Here is an 18,019-nt window from a genome sequence, read left to right as displayed (position 1 = left end):
AAAAGCTGTGCTGTAAGGCGTGGAACAGCTTAAACCTTCTATGGTGACTAATTGAAGATGACCTGGTTAATTTTAGGCCATCCTGTGACTCTCTAGTTTGCAACTATGTTGTGATTATATCTGATTATAGTAATACTGTATTTATTTTAGTCATTCTGGTTTAATATAGTACACCTGATTGTGATCAGCATGTACAGGTCTGATGTAGTGGATTTCTTTAGAATACCACAAACATCTGCGTGTGCTGCATTGCACATTGTACTGTACATACCACACCATTCCACTATGCACATTACATAAAAAAAGAAACTTTTTTTATATATATATATATAAAAATAAATAAATAAAATAAGCAGCCTAAAAGAGGTAGGCCACTCTGTTACACACATACTGACTCCAGATAAGAAGTCATTATGACCCTGACCAATGCACAAATTCGCTATTGGTTTTAAGGCCACCCCCTCACACAGTCATTAGTTAAAACTGAGGTGAGCGCCAGGAGGAAGGCCCAACTTTATGGCTCAAGTCATTGCTTGTATTATAGAGTACCTGGGGTTTTGGGCAGGGGGAATCAGTCATCATATCTGCTTAAATCTACCAACAATTTGGAAAGAGGGGAGAGAGAGGAGAAGGAGAACGCAAGAGAAAAGTGAGCGAGCGCACCTGAGCAAGAGCGTGTGTGCGCACATCAGAGAGAATGCACGTGAGAGAGCGCTAGAAAGAAAAAAAAAAAATATGTAGAGAGCAATTAGAAAAAAAAAAGAAAGTGAGAGAGAGTCAATTTGACTCTGACCAATGCATACATTCACTTTTGTTTTCTAAGGCCACTTATCATACTCATTGGTCAAAACTGAAGTGAGCGCCAGCAGGAAGGCCAAAGTGCCAACTTCTTGGCTTAAGTTATTGCTTGTATTATAGAGTACCTGGGGTTTTGGGCAGGGAGAATCAGTCATCATATCTGCTTAAAACTAACAACAATTCAGAATGCGGGGAGAGAGAGGAAAAGGAGAACGCAAGAGAAAAGCAAGCATGCACACCTGGGCAAGAGTGTGCGCACACATCAGAGAGAGTGCACGTGAGAGTAATAGAGAGAGCGAGAAAGAAAAAAAATGCAGAGAGCGAGAAAAAGAAAGAAAGAGTGAGTGAGAGCAAGAGAGAGTCAGTATGACTCTGACCAATGCATACATTTACTTTTGTTTTTTAAGGCCACCCCTCATAGTCATTGGTCAAAACTGAAGTGAGCGCCAGCAGGAAGGCCAAAGTGCCAACTTCTTGGCTTAAGTTATTGTTTGTATTATAGAGTAACTAGGTTTTGGTGACGGAGAAAAATCAGCCATTATATCTGCTTAAGACTACCAACAATTCAGAGAGAGGGGGGAGAGAGAGGAAAAAGGAGAATGCAACAGAAAAGCGAGCATGCGCACCTGAGCAAGAGCATGCACACATACACATCAGAGAGAGTGCACGAGAGAGCAATAGAGAGAGCGAGAAATAAAAAAAACTGGAGAGAGCGAGAGAAAGTCAGTATGACCCTGACCAATGCATACATTCACTTTTGTTTTCCAAGGCCACCCCTCACAGTCATCGGACAAAACTGAAGTGAGCGCCAGCAGGAAGGTCAAAGTGCCAACTTCAGGGCTTAAGTTATTGCTTGTATTATAGAGTACCTGGGGTTTTGGGGGAGAAAAAAAATCCATCACATCTGCTTAAAACTACCAGCAATTTGGAAAGAGGCAAAGGGAAAAGGGAAAGCAAGAGAAAAAGAGTGAGTGTGCACACCTGAAAAAGTGAGAGCGCATAAGCGCACATGAAAGAGAGAGAGCGAGGAAGCGTGCGCAAGCACAAGCAAGAGAGAAAAAAAGAGGAAGTACAAGCACAAGAGAAAGCACATGAGAGAAAGGGAGCAGAAGCGAGAGAGCAAGAGAGTATGTAAGCACAAGACAGCGCGCAAGAGCGAAAGAGGGGGCGCAAGAGCGAAAGATTTCATTGCACACTCCTCCTGTAACTGATGTTCAGTGTTCTCTGAATAGCATGGTTGAATATGCAAACGCTTTAAAATGAGCATTGAGTGTTAAAGTAGACATGAACCATGTAAAATGTATATCAAAACACAGTTGATCTTTTGTTTCTTAAAGCAAATGTCATTAAACAAGCAGGTAATCCTTCTAATGCATTTTAAAAGTCAGTAACAATATCCTAAAATGCCCAACAAACACTGTAATCCCAATCCACATAAGATGATCCTTCTTAACTTCTTTGTGACCTTATTTTAGACAGAAAAATTGTCCGGTAGTTAAACAAGGCCAAATGCGATGACATACCTAAGCTCACATCAAGTAGTTAGCCCCTACACATACTTTTGCATGGTGGTCAGTATATTAAAGCGGAATTCTAGGCAGAAACAAAAAGGCACAAGTCGGTGTAGCTCTGTAATCATAATGCGATACCAAAAAAAAAAAAAATCTAAATTTGAAATAAAGTCTCAATTCAGCAAACAGTACTACACCACTGCAACTCTCATATTGTTTCGGTGACCTAAATCTTGTATTCGCACTTCTCCCAACTTCTCCTGTCACAGCATGAAGAAAGTAGTGCCGATAGCTGGCAATTGTTAGAGGATGGATTGGCACCAGCAGTGCCGCCTCATCAACGCACATCAGTGAAGGAGAAAAATGAACTGTTTGCAAAATTTTATAATAGAAACAAAGAAAAACTTTTTTTCAAGATCTTTGCTCTTTTTTTGTTTATAGTGTAAAAAATAAAAACACCCAGCAGCGAGTAAATACCACCAAAAGAAAGCTCTATTTGTGTGAAAAAAATAAATGATAAAAATTTCATATGGGTACAGTGTTGCATGACCACGCAATTGTCAAAGTGCGACAGCGCTGAAAATTGGCCTGGGCACGAAGGGGGTACAAGTGCCCTGTAGGAAAGTGGTTAATGGCTGTGTGTTGAGTTATTTTGAGGGGACAGCAAATTTACACTGTTATACAAGCTGTACACTCACTACTTTACATTGTAGCAAAGTGTCATTTCTTCAGTGTTGTCACATGAAAAGATATAATAAAATATTTACAAAAATGTGAAGGGTGTACACATGTCTGAGAGATACTGTATGTGGGACCAAGTCCCTCTGGTGTAACCCACAGATAAAAAGGGGTAAACAATAACAATGAAATTTAAAAAATTTTTCCTGGACATGTTTAATAGCAAAAAGTCAAAAATATTGTTTTTTTCTCAAAATTGTTTGTTTTTTTGTTGATGGCGCAAAAAAAGAAAAAAAAAAACACCGCACACATAGGCGATCAAATACCACCGAAACCCAGCAAAAGAAAATTCTGTACAATCTTTCACCACTAGAGCGAAGGGCTATACACGATTTGCGCAACAATCAGGCCATCACCATCAAACCAGCGGACAAAGGGGGAGCAGTTGTTGTGATGGATACAAACAAATACATACAAGAAGGCCAGAGGCAACTGGAAAATGCCATCTACTATAAAAAACTGGATCATGATCCAACCCAGGACTTTACAAAGCAATTAAAAGGTCTCATTAAAACACTTCCAGCCCACCTACATTCAGAACTTATAAATGCGATTCCGGATCATCCAGAAATCGGGGACTTCTACATGCTGCCCAAAGTCCACAAGCCAGGAAATCCAGGCAGACCCATCATAACGGGTATGAATACACTCACCGAACAAATCTCAGGCTTTGTAGAAAAAAATTTTAAAACCGTTAGTCATGAATACTGCTAGTTTCCTGCAAGACACAACTGACTTTCTGAACAAGATCAACAACATCCAGCAATTACCACCAATACACTTCTAGTGACTATGGATGTAGTATCCCTGTATAGTAATATCCCTCACAAGGATGGATTAGCTGCATGTCACAGATCCTTATCATCCTCACCAAACCACAAATACACTGCTGAGGATGTTACACAGCTCATTGAATTCATACTTACACACAACTACTTTGCTTTCAATAAGGACATCTATCTTCAATGTATGGGCACTGCGATGGGAAGTAAAATGGCACCCCAATATGCAAATTTATTTATGGCTGACATGGAGGAACAATTCCTGAACAGCATGGAACAAAAACCATACAGATACTTTCGCTATATTGATGATATTTTCATCATATGGACAGAAGGTGAAGAAAATCTAAAACAATTTTACTCATTGATGAACACTTTTCATCCATCAATCAAACTAACAATGGAATACTCAAACACACAGGTCAACTTCCTAGACACCACAGTATACATCAGGGATGATACACTTCACACCTCAATATACAGGAAACCCACTGACAGATGCAACTACCTCCACAGTTCCAGCTTCCACCCCCAACACACGAAACGTGCCATCATATACAGTCAAGCCATTAGATACCACCGAATATGTTTTGACCCAAGAGACAGAGATAAACATCTCGGGACACTAGCAGACGCCTTCCATAAGAAAGGTTACAAGGAGAAAACTATCAACACCAGCATAAACACAGCCTTGAGAACCCGAAGGGAAAATCTGCTTCAGTACAAAGAGAAAAAAAACAAACAACCGTTTACCTCTAGTAACCACATACAACCCAGCACTAGAAGGGATAAGAAAAATAATCAAAGATTTACAACCCATCATAACAGAGGATGGAACTCTGAAAGAAATATTCCAGCAACCCCCAATACTGGCTTTCAGACAACCCCCCAACCTCAGAAATAAACTAATCAGTAGGAAACTTCCTTCTGATTATGATGTCACAAATAATGGAAGCAAACCCTGCAATAAGAAACGCTGCAAGCTGTGCAACCAAATCAATCCATCAAAAAGTGTCAGACACTCAAAAGGGATCTTCAATATCTGCGGATCATACAGCTGCACCTCCAGTAATGTTGTGTACCTCATCCAGTGCAGAAAATGCAGCAAAGGTTCTTATGTTGGTGAAACAGGACAGAGGTTACAAACACGGATGAATTTTCACAGACATACCATCAAGGAACATAAAGAAGGTGACCTTTGCACACCTGTAGGACACCATTTCTCACAACCAGGCCACAATATGGAAGACCTCAATATTTTAGTTCTGAAAGGAAAATTTAAATCCATCCAGGAAAGAAAAACATTTGAACTAAGAATGATAATTCTATTTGACACAAAAGATAACGGCCTTAATTTGGACATGGGTTTCCTCAACCATTATCCGACAGCTTTATGACCATCTATTAGCTAAAACTTGACCCCCTCTGTGTGAGTGTTGTATCCCCCCTCACTTTTGATGTATCTTATCTGTAGCCCTTTTTTTTTTTTTTTTCTCTCAATCCATTCTAACATTCTGCTTAAACTTTGTGATTTTTAATAGTACTGCTTAGACCTTGAAGAAGGGGACATACCCCAAAAGCTTGTCCTCAAAATTGTATGTTAGTGCAAATAAAAAAAGTATCACGGACAGTACTCAATTGTTTCTGGAAAAAAAGACAAATTTAATTTGGGTGCAGCATTGCATGACCGCGCAATTGTCAGTTAAAGTAACAGCGCCGTATCGCAAAAAATGGCCTGGTCAGGAAGGAAGGTAAATCATCTGGAAGGATAAGTGGTTAAAGGACTAGATAGGCCACATAATTACTAGAAGTTAGCGTGTGCCTTGTTTCAAACAAATAAGCCTTGAAAGTTTGCAATTTAACACCATTCAAAACAAACTATCAGTTAACATATCATATATTGTTACAAAACAATGCAGCGGTGTTATGCCCAGCTTGTACAAATGCTTTACAGGGAGATGAAGTACCAAACTAGAGATAGATATATACTATACACACTTCCACTTTTTGCAGCCAAATTGGGATTACTCATACTATGATGTTTGGGGGGGGGGGGGGGGGAGTTTAGATCAACAACTGACCGAGTTGGTAAAAGCAAAAGGTGAACAAAACAACTATGTAGACATAAGGACAGTTCCCACACCTAGTACACAAAATAAAGATTCAGCTCACCACCAGTATAAGCTTTTCCCACAACAGGGTTTTGTAGTTCCCACCTGTTTCTGGGGTCCAGAGAAAAAAAAAAATGCGGCCAAGAGTGACCCTTGGGTCGTGGGGGCAGCGTTTGAGCAGTTTTTTTTAATGGACTCCAGTGACACGCAGGGAAGAAGTCCTTGCACTTCTTCTGAAAATGAAGCGCACACGGGAACCTCGGTTCCCAGTCCGGCTGCGTCTTGCAGTGCGGGCGGCGCGCCATTAGAGCTAGTGGCAGCTGCCCACGGGTCCGCATTTCTCTGTGCAGGTGGTGCAGCTGCACGGATTTTTGTGCGGCTCCGCAGCCGCACCACCTGCACAGATGTGAACCTAGCCTGAACATAGCCTCAAAAGGAACCAAACAGCAGTGATATATACACTTGCCTTATAGGACCCGTTCCCAGCCACCGAATCCCTGTTTTCTGTTTTTGTTTGTTGCCAATTGGCAGCTTATAATGGGGCTAATGCACAGGAACCCCAAGCCAAGCTCTTGGCTTGCCGTAATGGTGCGGTCATATAAACTCGAATGGCCCAGTTTACTGGTGGTCTTAATGAATCTTCTGCATCTGCCAACAGGTAGTTTGGCCCATTCTTCTGCAGCAAACTGCTCTGGTTATCTCAAAATATGAAGGTTACCCTCTCTCTATTGACTGCATGTTTCAACTTTTTCTATAGACGTTTGATAGGGTTCAGATCAGGGCTCCTATACGGCCACTTCAGAATTGTCTATTGTTTTGCTCGTAGCTGTTCTTTGATGCTTTTACCTGTATGCTTTGGGCGATTATCCTGTTGGTGGACCCATAACCCGAGTCTGAGGCAAAGCTTTCTGACACTGGTCACCCCAAATTTCTTATTAGTCTTGAGATTTTATTGTGCCCTGCACAGATTCAAGGCACCCTGTCCCAGATGCAGCAAGGCAGCCCCAAAACAGAGCTGAGCCTCCTCCAGGTTACACAGTAGGTACAGTGCTTTTTTCTTTAAAAACCTCATTTTTTGCCACCTGTGAACATAGAGCTGATGCCAAAATGCTCCAGTTTAATCTCATTTGTTCAAAGTACATTCACCTAAAAGTATTGGGACATATCAGTATGCATTTTAGCAAATTTCATTTTAGTGCTTTTATGTTTTTCTTTTAACAGTTGAATCTTCCTGGGTCTTCTTCCTTTGAGCCCACTGTCACTTAAAAAGCGTTGGATGGTGCGATCAGACACTGATGTACCTTGACCTTGGAGTTCAGCCGGTTTCTATTTCCTTGGCTCTTTGTCTACCATTTGCATTATCTTGTTCAATCTGGAGGCCCATTTTCCTCTTGCACCCATGTCTGGGGATGTTGGCTACACTCATGGACCTTAAACTTTGTTGTATTTCCACCTGTAGTCACAGGAACATCAAGCTACTTTTGATACCAAGAGTGGTTCTAAAGGCTGAATCCCTTAACGCATTCCCTGCATTAAGGTAAAAAACCACCCCACTAACTGTTCCTCCCCCAAAACAACTACCCAAGTTGATTCATGCTCTAGCACTGTCCATGAGTGCAGCAGCACAGATCTCTCTTCCTAGTCTCACAGGAGACTAAGAGCTGTGGAAGCCATTGGCTCCCACTGCTGTCAGTCAAATCCTGTGTGGAGGGAGCGTTGGCATGCCAAGCAACAGTGTGTGTGTGTGTCTATGAATATACACAATCCAGCTTGGGAGCATGGCCACATGAATGCCACCTCAACAAATGGCTTGCTGAGGGGGCAATCAGAGAAGAGGAAGAGCAGGCAGTGCTGGTGGAGAAGAGGAGATAAGAGACTGCTCTGTGCAATATCCTTGCACAGAGCTGGAAAGTGTAACTTTTTTTTTTTGTATTGTGGTATAAAAAAAAACAAAAAAAAAACAAAACTTTAATATCACTTTAAAGCTCTCCTCAAACAACTCTTGCTAGTCCATGTTCGATGTGGTGCATACAGAAGGGGGTCAAATGTGCCGTTTGCTTTGCAAGAGCATTTCCTATTAGCTTAGTGAATGTCAGAAGATCTTTTAACCCTTTCCTGCCCACCCCAGCATCCCTTAAAGGATGGGGGGGGGGGGGAGGTTAGGCAATCAAGTGACTACTGTGATTTGCTGTCACAGTGGTCACATGATCAAAAGCTGATACGGCTTGCTACCAATCTCTGGTGGGAGCGGAGAACTGTCTTTGACATTAGCGGTCAAGTGACATTTGTGCAGCGTGTGGGTGTTAAAAACCAACCCTTTTGTGAAGAAGGCAGCAACAGATTAAAGTGTTACTAAACCCAGGACCCTGCATTCACTATATCTGCTCTCCCACAGTACACAGAACATGGAAATGCAATTATTTTAGTAATTATAAACTGCTAAATACCTTTTCTCATCAGCAGTATAGAGCAGTCTTCTATCAGTGTCCAGCAGAGCACTGGTTAAAGCTTATAGGAGGAGTTTTCATTCTCCTCTGACTGACCTGAGGCTGCGGAACCCCTGACCCCCTGTCTGGACAGTGCTGATCGGCCCTGTGCTGATCACATGAATCCTCCCAAAAAAAAAAAAAAACCCTCTCTAGCAACACACACTAAACTGAGCATGTGCACAGTGACTCAGAGCTCTCTACTATCAGATGTACTGGGGACAGCAGTAGAAGGGGAGGATTAGAGAAGACAGGATTAAGCAGCCTTTTTACACAATGCTTAGGTTCCACAGTGGGTATAACAAGCATGCTTAACAGCACATACAGAATGATTTTACTTTTGTGAGTTTAACATATTAATTTCCAACATCCACTAATATACACGTAGTTGCAGTGCTGTGGTTCAATCCTTTTTGGGTTAAAACAGGTGCTGAGGTGGTGACATATCACAGCCTAGCAAAGTCCCTCTGAAAGGTGTTCCAATGCTGATCATTTTTCATAGGGGCAGCAAGGGTCTGCTGCATGTGAGAACATGCACTTAGCTTGAAATATTGATTTTATTCATAATCTTAAAGCGGTTGTTCAGTCACTTTAAAGAGATATATTTTAGGTTCGGCCTTTAAAAGAAAAAAAGAAAAAAAAACCCCACCACACACGTCATACTTACTTGTGCAATGGCATGTGACTGCATCTGCGTCAGGGTAACTGGGTCCTTCCTGCTCTTCTCACATAATGTTAGCCCACAAATCAGCCAAATACTTGCAAACAATGAACTTTCCTATGTTGCCAATATATAACCTCAGCAGTTGTTAAGCCTTAGAATACCTGCACCTAAAGCTACCCATACACTGTGCCAACTTCAGTCCATTCCGCAGGAATTTCTCTGTGGGTGTCCTTGCTCTGTTCAACAGAAGTCAAAGGAACGATCAACTTTTGTCGAAGGAGGTTGCACAATTTTTTGTGGGCAGAACAGTGGTTACATCTAATCAGAAGCCCCTGCAGTCTGGGTATTTTGACTGCCTGTGGGGGTCGACTAACAAAATACAATAGCTGTAGAGGGAGATTCGTTCGTCCATGCTATTTGGGCTTGTCGGCTATACTTTAGGGCCAGTTCACACGTTTCAGTTGTTTCTTTTCTGCATCCAAAACGCACAGAAAGTAGGTTACATGGTTGTCGATGTCATAGTTCACATCAGTGCTTGCAGTTCAAGTTGCAGAAAAAAAAACAGAACAGGCTGCAATTTTTTTCTGCATAGAACTGTACTGCAACGCAGTAAAATGCATGAAAACGCACCGGTATGCACCAAAGGCGCACTGGAACGCACCACAAAATGCACTGAAACGCACCCATCCCTGTTTAAACTGGGGGGAAAAAAATTAACCATAAAACATCAAAAGCACCGGAATGAGTCAAAACTACGCATGCAGAAATGCATCTGGACTGCGTTTCCTTAGTGTGAACCGGCCCTTAATCACTTAGAATAGGGGAGTACCCTGGACTGGATTATTCCTCTTTTCAGATCAATATGACACAACCACACCATAGGGGTACTTACAAACAGTACTGAGGTTTGAACATCGCTAATCCTGGCCAACATTTCTTCTGTTCATTTTGCACACATTTGTGAACATGCACATACATGAGTATACCAAATTCTAGCTCACAGAATGGTGTTTTAACGTCTTCAAATGAACATGGTATGCACACAATATGATGTAGACCCTGATGTAAGTGGATGGGGACTCTGATAGAAGGGGAGGATCTTGATATAAGGGGCCTTAATGTAAGGGAGTGACTCTGATACTCTGATGGAAACGCTGATGCAAAGGGGGGGGGGTATTGATGGGGACCCCGATGTGAGGGGGTGGGACGGAGATGAGAGCATGATGTAAAGTAGGATCCTAATGTAAGGGGGTCTCTGATGGGGACCTCAGTGTGAGCAGGGACTCTAAAGGAACCATAGTGTAAAGGGGAACCCTGATGTAAGGAGGTCTCTGATGGGGACCCCAATGTGAGCATGGCCTGTAAAGGAGCCACAATGTAAAGGAGGACTGATGCAAGAGGGGGAATCTGATGGGGGCCCTGATGAAAGAGGGGGACTCTCATGTAAGGGTGCAAGGGTGGAGAATTCTGATGGGGACCTGATGAAAGGGATGAGACTCTGATGTAAGCGTGGGGGGGGGGGATATTAATGGAAACCCTAATGTGGGGGGGGGCTCTAATGTGGACCCGGATGGATGTAAGGGGGATGCCACTCTGATGGGAAACGTGATGTAAAAGGGGGTCCTCTGATGGAAGTGGGGATTCTGCTGTGGGCTCTGATGTAAGGGGAGGGATCTGATGGGGACACTGCTGTGTGTGTGTGTGCGCGCGGGGGGGGACGGGGGGGGAACTCCAATGTGGACCCTGATGTAAGGGGGGGGGGGGTCACTGATGGGAAACTTCATGTAAGAGGGGGTCCTCTGATGGAAGTGGGGATTCTGATGTAAAGGGGGGAATCTGATGGAGACCCTGATGTGGGGGGGGGGGAATCCAATGTGGACCCTGATTTAAGGGGGGGGGGGTTACTCTGATGGGAAACTTGATGTAAGAGGGGGTCCACTGATGAAAGTGGGGATTCTGATGGGGGCTCATCTGATGGGAACCTTGATGTGGTGGGGGGGGGGGGGACTCCAATGTGGTCCCTGATGTAAAGGGTGGGTGGTGTCACTGTGATGGGAAACTCGATGAAAGAGGAGGTCCTCTGGTGGAAGTGGGGATTCTGATATGAGGTTGAGGGGGAACTCTAATGTGGACCTCGATATAAAGTGTGGGGGGCCCTCTGATAAGTAAGTGAGGGAGGGGATGAGGACAGCAGTCATAGAAGGTTGTGATGGTGTGCAGTGAATGTGGAATGTCTTTGTTTTCCTGATCATGTGTGCCTGTGGCTCTGATCACACTGATGACTATACAGCTCCCAGGATGTGCTCCTCATTCATTGATAAGGCGGATTCTCTCGGCCTCCAGTGTAATGAATGGGATGAGTGGAGTCTGGTGGAGACAAGTCTTTAGATCCCGGTCCCCCCCATAGACATGTAGAGGAGCCGTGTCTCCCCGATGACAGCCCGGTACAGCGCCGTGTATCCGAGCATACAAAGCTGTGGGGAGTACAATGCCGGCTGCCATGTGCACACATCACCGTCCTGTACACAGAGATCGGAGGACGCCACTTCCGTCTGACTCATTTCCACTACGAGGAGAGATGAGGAAATCCGTCCCATGTGTCTCCCCGGTACTCCATCCACCCCCCATCCCCGGCCATGCGGGTCCCGGGCCGTCACACGGGGATCTCAGCATCCTTCCAGCCCTACGACAGACGCCGATCATCTGTAACCCATGGTAACCCCGGCTGGGTACCACTGACTGCCCACCCTCCGGACAGACAGAGGGCCGTATTGTCATCCAGGTGACAGTCCTCCAATAAGAGGTGTACCCGGCGGTCACATGGCTCCGATAAGGACATGAACCTCATCTGTGAGCCGAGCTCCTGATTTACGTGGCATCTGCATGCAACAGCTGCTCTGTCCTCTCCGATCATCTCCTCCCTGACAACTTCCTACTGAACATCGCTGTGCCATGGCACCCCCTCCCTCATCACTGTGTCCTGGCACCCCACATTCCATACCGTAGTCAGCAGAGGTCTCATCTGTTCCCCGACACGGTCCTCGTCCATGGTCCCCCACTGATCGGCAGACAGGAGATCTGGGGTGCTGCAGGTGTACAACCCCCGGAGATCGTCAGATCTGATCACAAGGAGCACACCATCCGATCCACTCACACACGATCGCACGGCTGATCCTTTATCGGAAGAGAGAAGTGGTGGTGTCGTTGCTCACTCCGCCCCTCTTCCTCCTCCTTGTGTGGAGCTCACTCTTTCTTTTTGCATGGCCTCTTCTATCTGTTCCATTGGCCGGGCCCTCCCCTTCCCTCTGTCTACCTCCCATCCCCCTCTGTGCTTTGTGCTCGATCCCTGGAGGTAGTGTGATGGCACCGGGATCTCTGTGTGCTCAGCATGGCTCACTGATCTCTATGGTCCATCAGAGCTCCCATGGCTGGTCTCTGACCGGCACTGTGTGTAATGTCTAGAGTCCGTGTCTCATGGCTGGTCTCTGACCTGCACTGTGTGCAACACCTAGAGTCCGTGTCTCATGGCTGGTCTCTGACCGGCATTGTGTGTAATGTCTAGAGTCCGTGTCTCATGGCTGGCGTCTGACCAGCATTGTGTGTAATGTCTAGAGTCCGTGTCTCATGGCTGGCGTCTGACCAGCATTGTGTGTAATGTCTAGAGTCCGTGTGTCATGGCTGCCCTCTGACCGGCATTGTGTGTAACGCCTACAGTCCATGTCTCATGGCTGGCCCTAACCCGCATTGCGTGTAACGTCTAAAGCCCGTGCCTTGAGGCTGGTCCCTGACCGGCGTTGTGTGTAACGCCTAGAGCCTGTGTCTCGAGGCTGGCCCCTGACCGGCGTTGTGTGTAATGCCTAGAGCCCGTGTCTCATGGCTGCCCTCTGACTGGCATTGTGGGTAACGTCTAGAGTCCCTGTCTCATGGCTGCCCTCTGATTGGCGTTGTGTGCAATGCCTAGAGTCCATATCTCATGGCTGCCCTCTGACCGGCATTGTGTGTAATGTCTAGAGTCTTTGTCTCATGGCTGGCCCCTGACCGGCATTGTGTGTAACGTCTAGTCCGGTCTCTGACCGGCACTGTGTGTAACGTCTAGAGTCCGTGTCTTGTGGCTGGCCCCTGACCAGCATTGTGGGTAACATCTAGAGTCCGTGTCTCATGGCTGCTCTCTGACCGGCATTGTGTGTAACACCTAGAGTCCATGTCTCATGGCTGGCGTCTGACCGGCATTGTGTGTAATGTCTAGAGTCCGTGTCTCATGGCTGGCGTCTGACCGGCATTGTGTGTAATGTCTAGAGTCCGTGTCTCATGGCTGGCCTCTGACCGGCATTGTGTGTAATGTCTAGAGTCCGTGTCTCATGGCTGGCCTCTGACCGGCATTGTGTGTAATGTCTAGAGTCCGTGTCTCATGGCTGGCCTCTGACCGGCATTGTGTGTAATGTCTAGAGTCCGTGTCTCATGGCTGGCCTCTGACCGGCATTGTGTGTAATGTCTAGAGTCCGTGTCTCATGGCTGGTCTCTGACCGGCATTGTGTGTAACGTCTAGTCTGGTCTCTGGCCGGCATTGTATGTAACGTTTAGAGTCCGTGTCTCATGGCTGCCCTCTGACTGGCGTTGTGTGCAATGCCTAGAGTCCATATCTCATGGCTGCCCCTGACCGGCATTGTGTGTAACGTCTAAAGTCTCTGTCTTATGGCTGCCCTCTGACCGGCATTGTGTGTAACGTCTAGAGTCCCTGTCTCATGGCCGCCCTCTGACTGGCGTTGTGTGCAATGCCTAGAGTCCCTGTCTCATGGCCGCCCTCTGACTGGCGTTGTGTGCAATGCCTAGAGTCTCTGTCTCATGGCTGCCCTCTGACTGGCATTGTGTGCAATGCCTAGAGTCTCTGTCTCATGGCCGCTCTCTGACTGGCATTGTGGGTAACGTCTAGAGTCCGTGTCTTGTGGCTGGCCCCTGACCGGCATTGTGTGTAACGTCTAGAGTCTCTGTCTCATGGCCGCCCTCTGACTGGCGTTGTGTGCAATGCCTAGAGTCTCTGTCTCATGGCTGCCCTCTGACTGGCATTGTGTGCAATGCCTAGAGTCTCTGTCTCATGGCCGCTCTCTGACTGGCATTGTGGGTAACGTCTAGAGTCTCTGTCTCATGGCCGCCCTCTGACTGGCGTTGTGTGCAATGTCTAGAGTTCCTGTCTCATGGCTGGACTCTGACCGGCATTGTGTGTAATGCCTAGAGTCTCTGCCTCATGGCTGCCCTCTGACCGGCATTGTATGTTGCAGTACGTTGCATACAAATGCAGACACAGGTTATTTTGTGACACTTCAGTAATTGCTAACATAAACACAATTAGCAATGCATTGTAACAACTGTACAGGATGCCGGGGGCGGGTCACGGACCCCACGTATGTTTTCCCACTATTTGGGTTGTGATCCTTTAAGGGGGATGGTTTGAGAGACATATTTAGTACTTAGGGGTTATTACCCATGCAGGGTGAGGGTTTCCCTGAGTAGGAGAGGAGTTAGTTCTCTCAGGATTGGTAAGTCCTCAATTGGGTCTTGAAAAGGAGCGGGGAGGAGTCTGCAGTTGTCTGTGAGGTAGAGCAAAGCATTTGACAAGCTGTGAGAAAATGACATTTTTAGTACTTTCAGATTTTCACTCATGCAGGGTGAGGGGTTCCAGGGGGTAGTCTGGCTGAAGGGGAGAGGAATGAGTTATAGCTCTCTCAAGATTGCCAAAGTCCTCATTTGGGACTCATAATTCGGATGCTCGGAGACATTTTGGGTGGGAAAGAGCCTCCAACCCTGATTATAGAGACTCTGGTCCTGAATGGGTTAACCCACCTGCAGGGGAGCCCTGAGAAGAAGCAGGAAGGAGTCAGCACCTGTCTCTGAGGTGGAGTGGATCAGGTGAGAGGTGTGAGAAAGTATAGAATGTCTGGAGACTGAGACATTGTTTTCTGAACTCTTGCAGGTTTTGCACTACCCTGAAGCAGTCAGGAACCCTACATCCCTGGGTTGGGACTGGGATATTGGTGATGAGCCATTGTGTTTTCAATACACAAGAATTTTGGACTGTTTGTCTTTTTTGCTTGCTTGATTTTGAAAACAATAAAGACTATTTTATTTTTACAAGCAGCTGGCTGGTGATACTGGGCTCCCCATGTTACAACTATTCTGATACGGGCAGGGGCGGACTGACCATTGGGAAACTCGGGCACTGCCCGAGGGCCCGGTGTCATGAGATGCCCCTGGTACCTTTTTCATAGGCTTTGAGTTTTGGCAAGGACACAGGGGCCCCATGATCCCCTATTGCCCGGGGGCCCCATGAGTTGTCAGTCCGCCCCTGGATACGGGCAATGCAGCCATAAAAGATGACTGAAGTAAAAACTGACATTTAAAGGGCCAGTGCCTGTTTTGCATGTCCTGGGTCAAAGCAGCACCTCTAGATACAGCATGGAAGAGGTTGTAAAAGTCTTGATGCAGGCCCAGCAGGAGGCCACTCAGGCGCAACTACAGGCCCAGCAGGAGGCTACTCGGGTGCAACCAAAGGCCTCCGCAGATGTCAATTGCTGCCATAAGAAAGTTCAGGCCTACCAGGACAAGGTCAATACAGAAGCTAACTGCCACCATGAGGAAATCAGGGCTCTAGTGATACAGGCCCAGCTGCACAGCTGCTTCAGAAAAAGCCTGTGCAAACCAAGTTAGGCGCTCTAGTAGATCATCTGAAGTGAGTTGTTGCTCCTAACAACCCAGTGATGGTGAGGGCCAGCCATTTTGTACAGAAACTTACTCCCCATGATGACATGGAGGCTTTCCTGACCATGTTTACACAGCCGAGAGATGGGGATGACCCCAGGATCAGTGGTCCAGCCACATCGCCCTGTTCAGGTCAGGGAAGACACAAAGGACCTACTATGAACTGCCGACAGCTGATGCCAAGGACTATACAAACTCAAGAGGCAGATCTTAGCTGGCATTTGGGTGACTGTGACTGGCACACCGGATACATCACTGAAGATATCATGCTGGTTAGTCACCGCGGTTCCAAATGCACATTCTGTTGCAGGTGGTCTCATAGTGGTTGCATATGGAAAAGCTAATGGCTACGGATCATGGAAAAGGTTGTCCTGGCCTGCTTATTAAGAGTGTTGCCAAGTGAGCTTCAGTGTCTTATTATATTAACCCCTTGGTGTCTCTGCCTATTATCGAGGTACCATTTGAGCGTACTGCAATGAATCTGGTGGGCCCCATGTTAAAATTGGCTCAGAGATGCTTATACATCCTAGTGGTACTTGAATATGCAATGCAGTATCCAGAAGCGGTCCCTCTGATGAAAACCTCCACCAAAGCATTTGTTTGAGAGTTGTTTACCATGTTCTCTCAAGGACTGGGTTACCTAAAGAGATCTTGATGGACCAAGGTACACCGGTTATAGCAAAGGTGATGACAGACCTATGCAAGCTGTTCTAAGTTAAATAATTGTGACGGTCAATCACCCACAGATGAATGGGTTGGTTAGAAAGGTTCAATAAGATCCTCAAATCTATGCTCAAGAGGGTGGTGCAAAAAGATTGGGATTGCTTACACCCAGTGTTTGTGTTTGCCATCAGAGAGGTACCTCAGGCATCCACTGAGTTTTCCCCCCTGTGAGTCGGTGTATAAGTGGAAACCTCGTGGGGTGCTTGACTTAGTTAAAGAAAATTGCGAAAGTGAATCTTCTGCACATAAAACAGTAGTACAGCATATCACACAAATGAGAGAGAATCGCTAAAGTGATGCCTTGGGTAAAGGAGCATTTACAGAAGGCACAAGAAGCACAGAGAAAAGTGTATAACTGATCCTTAGCTCCAAGCTTCCACAGTTCCAGGTTGGGGACTGCGTGGCTGTGCTTATACCCACAGTGGAGAGTACGTTTCTGGCCAGGTGGCAGGGACCATTTGCAATGGTAGAAAAGGTTAGTGAAGTCCATTCTAAAATACAAAATAAATCAACCCGGGAAAGAAAACCTTACCAAAGCTACTGTGTGAACCTATTAAGACCAAGAGCAAGTAACTGACCTGGCTGAGGTAAAATCAGAGCCCCCTGTAGGGGTGGACTTAGTCCCAATTGCCACCACCCTGTCCAAGCCACAAACTCAACAGGCAAAATAGTTTTACAGAGGAATAGAGAAATGTTTTCAGGGCTGCCAGGCCTTACCAGAGTAGTTAAGCATGACATAAATGTAATAATGTAAAAGTGTAATGTAAAGGTGCTGGTAAAACCCTACCACATTCCCAAGGCACACAGGAAAGCAGTATCAAAGGAAGTTTGTACAATGAACTCAATATCATTGAAGAATCGCAGATCGAGAGTTGTAAAGCCCAATTGTGTTGGTACTGAAGCCCAATGCAACCCTGCAGTTTTGTAATGATTTCAGAAAGCTCAATGGAGTATTGAAGTTTGATACATATATAATGCCCCAAATAGATGAGCTAACAAAGAGGTTGGGACCTTCTCGGTATGTTACCACCTTAGACCTCAACAAGGGCAATGGCAGACACCTTTAAAGCAGGGGTCTCCAAACTTTCTAAAGAAAGAGCCAGTTTATTGTCCTTCAGACTTTAGTAGGGCAGACAGTGCTCAGTGGGAGTAAACAATACAAGATCTTTGGTGATAGGGGGAGAAATAGCTGATGTCGTTGGGAGGAATAGTGCCCCATTTTTGTTGTCGGTGGAATAAATTATGCCCCAACATTGGTATTAGTGGAAGGAATAGTGCCCCACTGTTGGTATCAGTGACATGAATAAGGCTTCAAGGGCTGGATAAAGATAGGCAAAGGGCCACATTTTGGAGACCACTGCTTTAAAGTGTAACTAAAGGTAAATCCATATGTGTCCCATTGGGGATATTTCCCTTCATTTCCTGTCCCATAGCTAAAATAGGAAGTGAGAGG

The 18,019-nt window shown here is 45.7% G+C and overlaps 1 protein-coding gene across 2 annotated transcripts in view; it reads right to left on the bottom strand.

Moving 5' to 3' along the window:
• The window catches only part of SLC4A7 (solute carrier family 4 member 7), a 202,834-nt gene extending 190,545 nt beyond the window's left edge, over positions 1-12,289 (bottom strand). For both annotated transcript variants that reach the window (XM_089690854.1, XM_089690863.1), the window contains exon 1: positions 12,092-12,289. In XM_089690854.1, coding sequence (XP_089546980.1) covers positions 12,092-12,139 — 48 coding nt within the window. In that variant the 5' untranslated portion in view covers positions 12,140-12,289. The remainder of the gene's footprint in view (positions 1-12,091) is intronic.
• Positions 12,290-18,019: the final 5,730 nt, after the last annotated feature.

The sequence above is a fragment of the Staurois parvus genome, unplaced genomic scaffold (assembly GCF_062004578.1).
Source record: "Staurois parvus isolate SC_StPar_1 unplaced genomic scaffold, SC_StPar_1.0 ptg000021l, whole genome shotgun sequence".
In the NCBI taxonomy this organism is placed as follows: Eukaryota; Metazoa; Chordata; class Amphibia; order Anura; family Ranidae; genus Staurois; species Staurois parvus.
Note: the sequence above shows the minus strand (reverse complement) of the source record. Positions and strands in the feature narration are given on the sequence as shown.